The sequence below is a fragment of the Monopterus albus genome, unplaced genomic scaffold (assembly GCF_001952655.1).
Source record: "Monopterus albus unplaced genomic scaffold, M_albus_1.0 scaffold88.1, whole genome shotgun sequence".
NCBI classification, from domain to species: Eukaryota; Metazoa; Chordata; class Actinopteri; order Synbranchiformes; family Synbranchidae; genus Monopterus; species Monopterus albus.
This window is the reverse complement of record NW_018127968.1, coordinates 103,400-115,720: the sequence shown is the minus strand read 5'-3', so window position 1 is coordinate 115,720 and position 12,321 is coordinate 103,400. Positions and strand designations below refer to the sequence as shown.

General features: G+C 40.2%; 1 protein-coding gene across 1 annotated transcript in view; it reads left to right on the top strand.

The window, feature by feature from the left end:
* Positions 1-4,345: 4,345 nt before the first annotated feature.
* wnt10a (wingless-type MMTV integration site family, member 10a) overlaps positions 4,346-12,321 on the top strand; it is a 19,330-nt gene continuing 11,354 nt past the window's right edge. Inside the window, exons 1-3 of the mRNA XM_020607693.1 lie at positions 4,346-4,465; positions 6,090-6,355; positions 11,035-11,408. Coding sequence (XP_020463349.1) covers positions 4,404-4,465; positions 6,090-6,355; positions 11,035-11,408 — 702 coding nt within the window. The 5' untranslated portion in view covers positions 4,346-4,403. The remainder of the gene's footprint in view (positions 4,466-6,089; positions 6,356-11,034; positions 11,409-12,321) is intronic.

Here is a 12,321-nt window from a genome sequence, read left to right as displayed (position 1 = left end):
CATAGCAACCAGCCAGGTTGGAGCAGTTTAGCACACTGACTGGAAACAGGGAGAAGCATCTACTATGGCCTGGCTCTGTGCAAGGGAAACAAAATCTGCCTACCTGCACCTCTAAGCTCACTAATTCATATCCTACATCTGGGAAAAATTACTTCTTGTTCACATTGTACATAACACATCATTATTTTGTCAAGCAAGAATTTATTTTACCTTTTACAATTTCAAATGTATGACTACTTGTTCAACTTTTGTTCAAGCATTTTGAATGCCACTTTTTAATAATATGATGGTTAGAAATGTCTTGCAATGCTTAATGTGTCTTATCTAAATTTGCATGGTATAAGCCACCTGGCAAAACATGTGCTACAGGGGCAGATCACTGAAAAAGAAATGATCAGCGGTGTGAGAGGCTTTCTATTGGGCCACATGACAAGTCTAGTTTTGTCTGGCTTTGTCTAATAAAATTTAAAAAAAGAAAGAAAAAGAGCTAAAATCTTATGTTTCCATGTATTTCAATGTAGTGATAAAAGTCAAGCCCATAAACTACACATTCATAAATACAATATGACCCAACATGTTACCAGACTGGGAAACATAGCTCTACTGCGTCTCTCCCAACAGGACAATCAAGTTTCAACTGAACCAGACATCGCAACTCAACAAAAATACTGGCACTATTGGGACAACTCAGTGTTTTAGTTTATTATTGAATTAAATGTTCAGCAGATTCAAATTTCATGCAACAGAGTGAGTTAGACTGAGCAGTGCAAGATAAAAAAGGGCAAATCAGGAAAATCATGTTAAAGGAAAAACTTTTAGGCTCACAATAGGGAACTATGATACAAACCTGGCATGAGCATTTAACTAAAATAAAATATTCATGTCCCTAGACACAGGAGTCAAGTTGAACTGAACAGTTCCCACATCATTTTTATTGAATGTAAGTGAACAGGAACATTCTCTGTAGTGAAGAGTGGGAAACAATTAAAGGTGTGTGTGTTTATGTACCCTAACATTATGGGGACTGAAACCTGTTAACACACTCACATTGTGGGGACTCGTCCTTCCTTGTGGGGACCAGAGGCTGGTCCTCACAAGGAAATCGCTGAATTTTAGGATGGAAACATGGTTTAAGGTTAGGGTGAGGTTACGGCCAGGGTTAGGGTTAGCTAAGTCGGGGGGGGGGGGGGTGGACTGTGGTTCAGTGGGTAGAGCAGTCGTCTTCTAACCAGAGGGCTGGAGATTCAAATCACAGTGCCTACAGTCCATATGTCAAAGTGTCCTTGGGCAAGACACTAAACCCCCAAGTTGCCCTCAATGGTTAGATCCATTGGTGTGAGTTGGCACCGCAGATGGCTGGTTCTGTACTGGAAACAAATTCCTTGCATGTAACATACTTGGCCAAATAAAGGTGGTTATCCTTATTAAATGAATGTAAGTCAATGTAAATTCCTGACAAGGAATGAAAACACTGTGCATGCACACACATAGTATCTTTCTTCTTTATGAACAATGTGTAATAGGTCCATAGCATGACTATGTAAAGTGTGTGTAAAAGAAGTGATGGTACCTGCTGGGACCTACACTTGTCAATCAAATTCCAAAAACGAGACCCCTGGACAGTGATCACCCCTGACATGTACGTAACGATGCTTAAGGAAAAACAGATGAGGCTAGTTCCTAAAGATATTTATTCAAACCACACTGACTCAATAAAACCTAAATAAAGTCACCTCCCAGTGGAAACCTGGTATTAAAACTATAAAAAATAAGTGCTCATGCACTCAAGTAAAACTTTTGACCTGCCAAATATTGACTTACTCTCTTATAACTTGACTTCTATCTCTAAATTATCCAACTAAGTCAAAAAAAGTTGGCTCATTAGGTTATAATTTAAACTAGAAAAACACTCATCATTTTACTGTTTTATAGGACTAGAGTATATATTTTTAATTTGGCTTGACTTATTTATATTATGTATTAAAGCAAGTGTAGAAAACTTTTAAAAAATCACAGTTGAAAAGTTATGTTTATCAATATGCTGCAGCTAGCTTATTACTGAGGTTATTACTCTGCTTGTACCTCTGTTACGCAACATGTTAGCATGACAATTCCTTTAGTTGTCATGTGTGACAGCATTCGTAGCAGTTCAGCAAAGGTTACACAGAAAGCTGTAGCAAACCACCTGAGCATACTGATTAGAGCAAACATGTGTTTGACTGTTTATGAAGATAAATAATAAGAATTTATAGCGTCCCATTTTTTAAGAGGGGACATGTCTTAGTTCTTCTTTTAAAAGTTATGTTATATATATAATGTAGTTTTACCTTAAGTTAAATGTTAGACCTAGCTCTGTTTGATTTAGTAATTTTTTTAACTTAATTTTTATGACTTACCAAACCACAAATAACATTTTTTAAATAATTTCGTTCATAGGATCGCTTCACCGGGTCACAACAAAATCACGGCAGAGGTGCCTCCTGTGGCTGTTTTTGATTCTCCGAGTGGAGAGAGGGGAGTGATATATAAGTCATGTTTATAAGGACGTCTGATTCAGCAAGTAATGTTATTATCAGTCCTGATGAGAGAGAGAGAGACAGAATGACAGTATGCAACACATTTTGCTGCAGAACTAAGCTCAAAATAACAAAAACCACTAAGAAGCCTGTTTTCCTTACATGCCTTAAAATAATTAAGCATGAAGTTGATGTACCTGCCAAAGCTTCCAGATCAGCCTGCTGTGATAGATCCCTCTGGAAGAAACTGATGTGGGATTGTTTCCCTGGTCTTTTAAATCTGAGTACAGCAGCTTAATTGTGTCTGACTGCTTCACCCGTGCAGTGTTTTACTGCTTTGTGACTCCATGCTGGCAGAGTGCTTGTTTCCCTCCATGGATGGGGGGGGGAAACCTTTTTATTTGTTGTTTCTGAATGCACAGAGATAAGTGAGATACTCTTTTTGTTATACTTTATTATAATTCAAATTTAAAGATGAAAGGCCGTGACACAGAGGCCCAGCTAGAGAGCTATGGATAAATTCAGGCGAAAACTTTAACAAACCGTAATATGTTTATGGCTTGTTCTGTTCTTCAGAGTACAACAGGGTCTTCGCTTTGACAGATTTCAGACTTCACAAACCCACCTTGAAAAAAACCTCATTGTTTTTAACTGAGTACATGTTTCTGAGAAAAATTATGAAATGGCAACTTTGCAATTTTACACATCAAGTTCAGCTTACTTCTCACTGTTAGTACAAGATTATGAAATCAATTTTATAAAATCCTTTGTGGTTCTGAAGTGGCTTTGCATGGTCTGAGAACATAGACTGATAATGTCAGCATGTGTACCAAGCAGGGAGGCTCTAATGATCTGTTCCAGTTTGAGAAGTGTAAGCATTTCTGAAAGTGGACATATACTAGTGACTAGGCTTCTATTTTTGACCTTTCTTTCCTTTGGTGACTCCCCTAACTTTATGAAAACAACAACCCAACTGTAGAGAAAGGTTTTCAGAAATAGGATGACTGAAATAAAATACAAAAGCCAAAAGTTATAATGAATCAAAGGGTGAATAGCTAAACACAGATAGTTGTAGAAAGTCATGAACTGATTTGACAATGAAACACAGGGACAATCTTAGTGCAGTGTGGCTTCCTTTAATATATCATAAACATGATCCTTTTCCTTATCATTTCTTCCTCCACCTCATGCCCATCTTCATCATCATCATCATCATTTTATCCATATTTACAAAGATATCAAGCACAAAAGTCGTTTTCTATTTTGCAACACAGTGCTCCATCTCTTCATCCTTGGCATCGCCCTCCCACTGAATATAAATGCCCAGTCTATCTCTCTCAGAGGGCGCAGGCTAAGTGTTTCTGGTTTCCTTATCTAAAATCATCTCTATCCTTGTTTAACGAGACGCTTGACCTCCGTCGACATTCTTCTACTCCTCGAGTGACGCAAAAAAGTGGGCTGGCGAAACGTGAAGTGGAGTAGTGTAGAGGACTATCGGTGCGCACCGAAACATCACTAGTCAAGTAGACTTCATTTAGCGCACCTATATTGGTTCTGCCGTCTCTCTCGGAGATTATAGGCTACTTATACAAATACCTTGTTGGCGGAGATACCGGGATGTGTATTAAAGTGTGTGAGAGAGGAAACCTGTGGCAAACACTTCCATTCAGTAGGCTGAGTGTTTGGTGAAACTTTTCTTGAATGAGAATCCCGCCTCTGGCTGGCACATCTGGACGCCGTGTAGCCGGAGTTGTCAAGTCCAGCGCCAACCTTTAGTCGGACCAGAGCCCACTCTCTTCTGCTTTGTCCTTCCTAAATTTTGAGGCGCCGTACTAGAGTCTGAACTCTTGTTTTTAATTCTTTCCCCCAAATTTTACAAGGCATAAAATGGAACACTCGGTCCTCAGAATAACGTGCGTCTTGGTGGTCATCTGTCTCTTGGATACAAGGTGAGTTGGAATTAATAAGCGAATTCAAGCTAAATAAACTTAAACTCTGTGTTGATTTAATACACTTAATGACTAGATAAGTATCAATTTTATGATTCTGTGTTCAAGAACGTTTTTCTACTAAGTTTTTGATCTTTTAATCGCACTTTAAATTATTAGTTATCAGTTAACAACACGAGTCTGGCCGACACGTGTGCTTAATGGTAAATGGTGCGTCAGAGTAAAATAAAAAATAAAACATAAGCCAACATTTTTACAATTTCATTACCTGTTAACAATTATCTACATCCTTAATTTCCAAACAATGTTGCCTGTCAATAAAAAGTTGTCCTTGACAAAGACAATTGTTCAAAGCTTGAACCACATCAGAACCCAGACTAGAATTACAGGGACACACGCTTCAAAATGCAATATCATCAAGAAAGCAGGAACCCACCACAACATCTGATACAGAAAACTGTTTGTTTTATTTTATTTTATTTTTTTATTTCATTCATGTCCAAAGCTGGTTGCTATTTAAGAACATGCACGATGATTTGTGAACGTTGAAGTGTTTCTCTGGTGCAGAGGCTTGAAGATTGATTGAGGTTACACTTGTTGATGAAACTGAGAAGAAGTAGTATGCAAATCGCTGCAGCTGTACTGTACACTCCTCCCTACACCTGGGTATTTGTATGTGCATGCCAAGGTGTGCTTGAGCATGTGTGTTTATAGATGTGCGTGTTTGCCCACAGCCATACATGCTCCTGGCTACATGTGTGGTTTCTGTCTGTTTGTATGCACAACCACACGTGCATATCTTTTTCTTGCAATGCCAATGAAAAAACCGGGCACTCAAAGCATCATCAGCGCAGCTTGTGTTTTCCTTGTTAGTTTTTCTTTGTGAATTAAAAAAGAGCTTTGAATTAGTTGTTGGCTTGATTGATCTGAAAGAGAAGTAGGAGACAGTTGAGTACAGAGACACAGCTTACAGCTAAAATGGCAATGAATTTAGAGGGTAAGGTAATTCCTGTGTTGATTTTATGAGGCAGGTAATCTGCCTTTTGTGTCTCTGAAACTGTTGCTAAAACTACTGGCTTGGTTCCAACAAAGTGGATGCAGTTCCCTCATCCCCTGCTTCAGCTCACCTGTATTACTACTATTAAGTCAATATCAAAGTGATGACCTGAATTTAGCTTAGTTAACACTATGCAGCTGTGATATGATGCATGTTTTGTAGTGTGAATTTAAAGCAGTATTAACCCACATCCATCTAGCAGTTTTCAGCTGTTCTTTTTAGCAGCAACTTTACAAGATCATAAAGTGAATCGAAAGTGAAAGATCAAGATCATAAAGTGAAAAACACAAAAGAGATTTGAGACAGCATTTAGCCCTTCAATCCAGCAACATCTGGAGATGGTTACAACTATTGAATCATAGGATTTGTGTTACTGACGTTTTAGAAGAATCATCTACTGGGGAGCATTGAGTCAGGGTGTGTGTTCGGTGGACCTGAGAGCTGCTGCTAAGAGGAAAGCTTTCAAGTTTTATCTAGACGTCTGTGAACAACAGAAGTGACTAGAACAGAGATAGAAGGACATATGACTGTGTCTTGTCAATAACCTGACCTGTGTGCTCCATGCAGGGTAGACTCCAATGAAATCTTAGGCCTGAAGCTTCCCAACATAGACCCAGTCCTGAATGCCAACACAGTGTGCCTAACATTGCCAGGGTTGACACGGCGCCAACTGGAAGTATGCATGCGGAACCCAGACGTGACAGCTTCTGCGATCCAGGGAATCCAGATCGCCATCCATGAGTGCCAGCACCAATTCAGAGGGCACCGCTGGAACTGCTCCAGCCTGGAGACTAGGAGCAAAATACCCTATGACAGCATAGTCTTTAAACGAGGTTAGTTTTATGGTCACTAATCTATAAATATGTGCTGTATGTTTGTAATTTCTTGATTGAAACTTTAACTTTGAATACATCTTCACGGTAATAAGGTGTTAAATAGAGGTTGGCTAGTCATACATACAGTATATACTGTATACAATATCAACTCTGGTAATACAGTCAGTATGTTACAGGGATGTAGCACTGGCTACCTTGTAAAAAAGAGACAATGGGGTTCAGGCTGACAGTTCAAAGGTTTGGTCTTCAAACAGGCTGCGGTTGCATCCTCAAGCCCTCTTTGATAGAATATTTTGAAAGGACAGGAGATTAATTCTAACAAAGATGTATAACCTAAACAAGCACTGTTATAAAATTATCCCCTAAACACAGTCAAAAGGTTATCAGAAGGGTCATTTCTACCCAAAGTTACACTTCTTGTATGTTATCTCACAAGAATAATGTCCTCCATGTGGTAAGGTTCTCTCTAATGGCTAGCGAACTGATATACTTTCTAACCATCTCACTACATCTCCTCAGCAACCTGTACAAAGGAGCAGGTAACTTCAGAAGCAGTTAGTCACCTTCAGATTACCAGACATCATGCAGATCATTTTCCTCTGAGGCTTTGTAGTGCTCAGAGCTTTGCAAGACAGCCACAAAGGATGAAAGAGGATCTTTAGAGCTGGGAAGGCTTTAGATGGATTCATCCCAGGTTCCTGACTGGAAAAGGCATCAGTTTCTTAGCCTCCTGACCACCTGGACTGAAGAAGCGCGCACAATATGTATTTTAGCTGTGGTCGGTAGGCTGAGGCTCGAGTTCAGCTTGATTTCAATCGCACCAAATAAGAAATCAGATGATATATCCCATGTTTCAGAAATTGCAGAAAAATTAAACTTCAGCCTTATCAGTATACAGCAGTTACAGTAGTTTAGCTTGCTTATTGCTTTGGTATGACAGCATTCTGTTTTGAGTCTGTAGCATATACAAAGGTTGTCAGCATGGGAAAACCAGATTTCTGTAAATATCCTGATGGATGTTTCTTTAAGACAGTGGTAATGAAGTGTTGATGGAATTCTCCAACATAAAAACACTAACTGATAAAATGTATCTGATTTTGCCTGAGGGGGTGTTGCCATAATCAAATAATGCAAATCATGAAGCTTCGATCATAAAGCGTTTTTTTAAATTAATTCATTAATTTATTTTAGCTCTCACTGAAGAAAAAAAGCAAACCTCAGTATATGCTTACACATCTCTGGCATTACTTTCACTCCTCACTGACTCGTTGAAAGGCTGTTTGTCATTATTAGTCGAGGCAGTTGCTGGTTGTCTGGCATCCCTGCTTTGCCTTGGGTGCAGAAACTCCAAACCACTGACATAAACAACCTCTTTAAATCAAATGATTCATCTGCTACGTGCTCATACGTTCTGCTCCACAGAAGCTAAAAAACTGATGTGAGTTAATGCGCTGCAGTCATTATTGCATGCAGCTACTGAAAACAGGCAGTATATCTACTGAGACAGATTTACAGACAGGGATTAAATGGAATTGTAGAGATTAAGGGTTTAGTGTAACTGCCCATAAGAAAATAAACAACATAGTGTCTCTAAAGGTGTGTGTATACCAAGCTAGGACCTTGGCTTTATAATTCATAGGTTATAACAACATGTTTATTTATGTTTTAAAAAGCCTGTAAAGCAACGCTTACACTACAACACAGAAACATTCTAGTGAAAGGGACTCAACTGAAATATTCCTTGCTATTAGAACATTGCCTATTCAAATGGTCTTCCAGAGTTTTTTCACAGCTTCTGTCTGATCATTGTAGGATATCAGGTGCTTTACATTTCACTGTCTTGTTTTTGGTTTCTAATTTCACTGCATCAAATGCTACTTGGATCTTCTCTGGCTCTGCTTTGGATTGCGCTGCTGCTGAATTCTGGTAACGGTTACAGGCCCATGTTCATTCCTGTTTAGCTTGCATTAAAAGGGAAGCTAACCAGGATGTCAGCCAAGACACAGATAGAAAGAGGAGAATCTCTCGCTCTCTCTCTCTCTCTGCATATTTCTTTATTTCTCGCTCTCTTTCATCATCACTGTGTCTGTGTCCTTCGTTGCTGGGCTGCTCCTAATGCTTTTACGTCCCGTGCAAGTGCTTGTGAATTTGCTCTCAGCACTTTCCCAACTTTCATGGGTAAATGCATAAACCTGTTTAGTCAGTTTCTGTAACACAATGTGACAGCTTCCTTTGAATCTTTAATTCTTTTTGCCACTTCCTCTGCCACCAGTTCATGCGGGCGTGCCGCAGCCAGTGAATTATTTGTTAGATTGATTTGTTCCCATGTCTTCCGGGGGGCTTGAGCCTGACTCAGAGCAGGGATGGAGCAAAAATGGTCTTTCCATGTATGAGGATGTACTGAAGTGCCATCCCTCGCACTTCTGCACCTTGTGCAAGTCAAGGTTGTCTGGGGGCAGAGGGGCATTTTGGGAGTTAGTGAGTCAAAGTGTGCGTACAGCCATTGCAATTGTAGTTTGTGTGTGCATTTTCTTTTTGTGGTGTCACACCAAAATATGCCCTTGATCAGATGTTGAACATCCAAGCTGCTATAATAACACAGCAATGGAAAAGCATAGAAAAGCAATGGATCAAATGACTGCTTGTATGCTGAAGAGGTCACTCCCAGTGACAAATCTAGCATGCTGTACAGTATCTGCTTCTCTGCTGACTGAAAGTCAACCTGCATCTGTTTTGCTTGATTGTGCAAACTATAAGTTGTTAACACTTGTATCAGGGTACTGTCACTGCCAGTGAACACATGGATCTCGTTTCTGACTGTAACATAGATTATGTACATACATCTTAAGACAAGGAAAGTCAAAACTTGTAGATGCTCCTTTCTTTTATTTAAATTAAAATGGGAAAATTGCTTAATGTAGCACAGGGTTGGTACTGACATGCTGTTTAAGGAACTAGTGGGACAATTGAAACACTTAATGTTGTTAAGGGAATATCAGGTGTCAAAATGATGTGTGATACGGCAGGATTTTACAACTGTAGAAAATCATCAGTTGTGCACAGCTAACTGAGCTTTCTTTCATGAAAACTAAAGAACATGACAGTGATTGGAATGTCAAAATATTATTATCTAGCTCAAAAATGCTAACCTCTGTGTTGCAAGCTGAGGGTCTGTGTGTCTGCTCCGATGGAGTGACAGAAGCTTTGTATTTAAATATGTATGTCGGTATAGTTGAGCTGTAGAAACACCACATGATTTTTTTCCCCTTCAGGCACTGTGCTATAGTGAACAGTGGTTTCTTTACAAGTTTTATTATAATCATCACTGTTTTCTACACCACTAATTGACTACCAGTGAGGCTGCTTTAATAGAACCCAAGGGCGCCATGCTTACCCACAGTAAACTGAACTCCAGCACTGAGGAGGGTACACGTGCATAATCTGCTGTCACACATCACCCATCAATATTCCCAGATTCCACAACTGGGCAGGAATTTTTTTTAAATGTTTACATTTTTGTAACAGCAATATATCAGAATGGATGTGTATTTATATTGCTAGGGTGTGTGGGTGTGTTTGTAAGAGAAGACTTAGCCTTCAGAATTACAGATGAGTCGTGGTACAGTTGTACACATTACGTATGCCACATGCAGTTTCAAAGAAAATGGATGTGTTTAGCTGCAAAGGCAATAGCAGAATGATTATATGTTTACACTCTTTTAACATGCAATAGTACATCTGAGCCAATTTGAAGTGATTACAAGGCAAAAGCCACAGTATAGTGTAATCGGTTTCTTGAAACTAAACACATACACATACATATAAAGTACAGTAACACAGAGTTTGGTCCTAAACTTTTATTGCAAGACAAAATGAGAAAAAAAGACTCAAACTCCCGCCATCTGATGCAGCTCAGTCAGCCAGAAAAGCACAGTAAACCAGCGACCAAGTCTGGTTGAAAGATCTATAAAAAATGCAGGGAAGGAGGGAGGCATTCAAAATTCAGGACCTTTTGTCTGCAATGAGTTGTACAGCTGGATATCTTGTACCGTATATAGGCAGTGGGACAGACAAAAGAGGCACACCCCTGTCAGGTAACAGTGTGTGAATCCTATGTGAGTCCTCTGATAGGAACAGTGGGGGTCTGTTTATGTTCAGTTGGTCCACAGAGACGACGTACACAGGTGGAACACTTAATTGGTATTGTCCCATGATGTTTCCCCTGGTCTTATGAGACTCTGCATATGTTGATATAAACACGTGAATAAACTCTCGGGTGCAGAGGAAGCTCTTTTATTATACACAAGGTAAAACGCAGCAGTGAAATGCTAGTTGCTGACAGAGAAGGTAAAAGATTTCTTCATTTTGGTCATTTAGCTGTTGCCTTAAAACTGTAGTTTTAGGACAAGGAAAATCTCCTCCCATCTCTATCCCGCAGATTTTGAATGAGGGTAATTAAATTGTTTTGTTTAATCTGATGCTGTGCTGTTATTCTGGTTAAAAGAAAATTTGCCACAACTAAAACAAACAAACAAGCAGCATATTAGTCATAGTCATTTGAATTAGATATTTTTTTCAGACAAAATATCCCAGTCTTTTCTTTCTTAAACATTTTTCCTGATTGTAACCCTTCCGCCACCACATTTAACACCACTGTCTTCACCCTTCACCCACAGGTTTTAGAGAGAGTGCTTTTGCGTACGCCATTGCAGCAGCAGGTGTCGTGCATGCAGTGGCCAACGCTTGCTCCATGGGTAAACTGAAGACATGTGGCTGCGACGAGAAGCGGCGTGGGGATGAGGAGGCCTTTCGCATCAAACTGCACCGCTTGCAGCTGGAGGCCATCCACCGGGGGAAGGGTATGGTGCACGGTGTCATGGAGCACTTCCCCGCTGACCTGCCAGGACCCCAGGACTCCTGGGAGTGGGGTGGCTGCAGCCCCGATGTGGAATTTGGAGAGAAGTTTTCGCGGGACTTCCTGGATGCCCGTGAGACCTACAGAGACATCCATGCTCGTATGAGGCTGCATAATAATAGAGTTGGTAGACAGGTGAGTGCAAGAATGTGAGTGTGTGGTTTTGCTGTGTCACACTTGTGCATTACTTTTTGTACTGTACTTCAAAATCTTGATTCTAGTATCAAACACCCACAATTTAATCATATTACATCCTCAGATTCAGTATCTAATTGTTTTCTTTTTCAGTTGGTTCAGTCAGCTATACAATATTAAACCCGGCAGTTATTCAGTGTAAATACCAAAAAGCTAGTCACTTTGGTGCAATGTTTTAATTTAAGGATGTGCAAAATTCCCCTTAGCAAACATCCGCATTAGTTTTAGCCATTTGAACTTACAAACAACAGGTGCAAATGGCTTAAGGTTCCTGCAGCTACAGTTCAGTGCGGTGCTGGTGCGGTGGGTAGAGCAGTTGTCTCCCAACTGGAAGGTTGAAGATTTGAATCTCAGTGCCTCCAGTCCACATGTCGAAGTGTCCTTGGGCAAGACACTGAAACCCCCCCGATGGTTAGAGCCATTGGTTGAGTTGGCTCTGCAGATGGCTGCCTCGGTTCTGTACCGGAAACAGCTACAGTTCGGAATGTTCTTATTTTAGGTTTGTGTGACAGCCCTGTGAAAGTGCAATACTAAATCATTGGAGTGTCCCATTTAGTTGAAAATAATGTAGTGTGGAGAAGTAATTAGTTGTTACTGCTTACATTTGAAACTGGGCTGACTCTAACCCTGCAGTGCTCCATGCATCCACAAAAAATTCCCCACTCGCCCCCCACTTTGGGGTGGTCTTTGTATTCCTTCCTTCAAGCTCGGGTCTTCTACCAGAGGCCTGGGAGCTTGAGGGTCTTGCAGAGTATTTGATCTGTTCCTAGGACTGCACTCTTCTGGACAGAGATCTCAGATGTTGTTCCTGGGATCTGTTGGAGCCACTCTCCCAGTTTGGGGGTCACAGCCC